Below are 1,719 nucleotides of genomic sequence, written 5' to 3'. Positions count from 1 at the left end.
TGGGTGGATGGATGGGTGGATAGATGGGTAGACGGATGGGTGGGTGGATGACCTATATAGGACTGGGGATGTACCATTAGGAACCTGACTGCCTAGGATGCACAAGCCCCTACATCAAGTCCCAGCACCAAATGAACAGGGCAGGGTAGTGTGTGCCTGCAATCTCAGCGGAGGCAGGAAGACCAGGATTACAGTCGCCCTAAACTATAAAGAGAGTTTCAGGGCAGCCTGGTCTACAAGAAACCCTGTCTTGAAAACAAAACTAGGGTTGGGTCTGGTGTTCCACACCTTTAATCCCAACACTAGGGAGGGAGGTATCTGGTCTACGTGAGTTTTAGCCCATCCAGGGCTATATAGTAAGAGTTTATCTCAAAAAACAAACCAGACCAGAATTAAGGAACGGACAGTGAGTTAGTCATTTCAAAATTCTTTTCCTTTTAAGGGCAGGGCTGGGAGGGAGGATAGACAAGGTGGCATTTAGGAGTTACTTTAAATCACTCTCTTGTTTAAGGGTTAAAGCAGAGAGCTTTGTTATCTTGTGTGGTGACACTAGGCAGTTTGGGGATTTGATTGTTATCTCTTAGTTCTTGGAATGTTGACAAAGGCCTTGCTCTATCTCTGGTGACAGGGAATTTCAGCACAGTGACTACTCCAATTTGAGTTTTTAATCTTTTTGTTTTGTGGGCCAGTGAAGGAGCTTATCCTAAAAGTAGAGCCCTCTGTAATTGCTATTTAAAGGTACACGGTATGATTGACATGCTGTTGAACTGTGCATGCTGAATGAGGAGGCTGGGTTAGAGGTATGCCTTGGAGGTGGTCAGCCACAGAAAGCATTTGAAACCTTGGCAGACAATCCTGGAGAGAACCGATGGCCTGAAGTTAGCCCCAGGAAACTGTGAGCTTCTTGAGTTAGGTACAGCAGGGAGAGAGACTGAATGTGGACACACTTGAAGATCCTTCCCCTGTTACGAATGAGCCTGTTGGAAACCAGAAATGCTAATTAATTTGTTCGAAGCATTTAAGTTAGTAACATCCCCAGCATCCAGATCAGAATTGTTCCAGCTTTCAGCTCCACAATGTCATTCTGAAAGTTAAACTAGGTGACAGTCCTGACGGCTGGTTCAGCCAATGACAGACATCGGAGTGAGAGTCCGCCACTGACCCCAGTGGGTGTACGGTGGTGGCAAGGCTTGGAGTCCTCAGTCAAGAGCGTGATCCCACAGTCTTCCCCACAGGCCCTGATGGACGAGGTGCAGATGCTGCAAGATGAGATCAATGGGCTCCAGGCGTCTCTTGCGGAGGAGCTGGCGGCTGAGTCTCAGGAGTCGGACCCAGTGGAGCAGCTAGCCCTGCAGTCCACGCTCACTGTCCTGGCTGAGCGAATGTCCACCATCAGGATGAAAGCGGCTGGCAAGCGGCAGATTCTGGAGGTAAATGGGGCCTTGGAGGGGTTTCAGGTACTGCTTCTGAATCAAACTTTAGTGTCTGTTAGCAGTTCTGAGTACCCATGTGAACCACATGGGTTTTGTTGTTTCAATTATTGGTTTCTTCTTTGATATATATGTATTTTTCAAATTTTTACTCTTTCCTTCTTCCTCTCCTCCTCCCTCCCCCTCCTTCTTCCTCCTTCTTCCTCCTTCTCTCTCCCTCTCCCCTTCCCTCTCCCACTCCTTTTTCTCCTCCCTCCCTCTCCCCCTCCCTCTTCTCCCCCTTTTCTCC

The 1,719-nt window shown here is 48.3% G+C and overlaps 1 protein-coding gene across 15 annotated transcripts in view; it reads left to right on the top strand.

Moving 5' to 3' along the window:
* Window positions 1–1,719, top strand: part of Syne1 (spectrin repeat containing nuclear envelope protein 1) — a 506,592-nt gene that overhangs the window by 352,704 nt on the left and 152,169 nt on the right. For 12 of the 15 annotated variants that reach the window (XM_031352591.1, XM_031352581.1, XM_031352587.1 and 9 more), the window contains one exon: window positions 1,224–1,430. In XM_031352591.1, coding sequence (XP_031208451.1) covers window positions 1,224–1,430 — 207 coding nt within the window. The remainder of the gene's footprint in view (window positions 1–1,223; window positions 1,431–1,719) is intronic. The other 3 variants (XM_031352598.1, XM_031352584.1, XM_031352596.1) reach the window with 1 other exon arrangement.

This window comes from Mastomys coucha, unplaced genomic scaffold (genome assembly GCF_008632895.1).
Source record: "Mastomys coucha isolate ucsf_1 unplaced genomic scaffold, UCSF_Mcou_1 pScaffold5, whole genome shotgun sequence".
NCBI lineage: Eukaryota > Metazoa > Chordata > Mammalia > Rodentia > Muridae > Mastomys > Mastomys coucha.
Note: the sequence above shows the minus strand (reverse complement) of the source record. Positions and strands in the feature narration are given on the sequence as shown.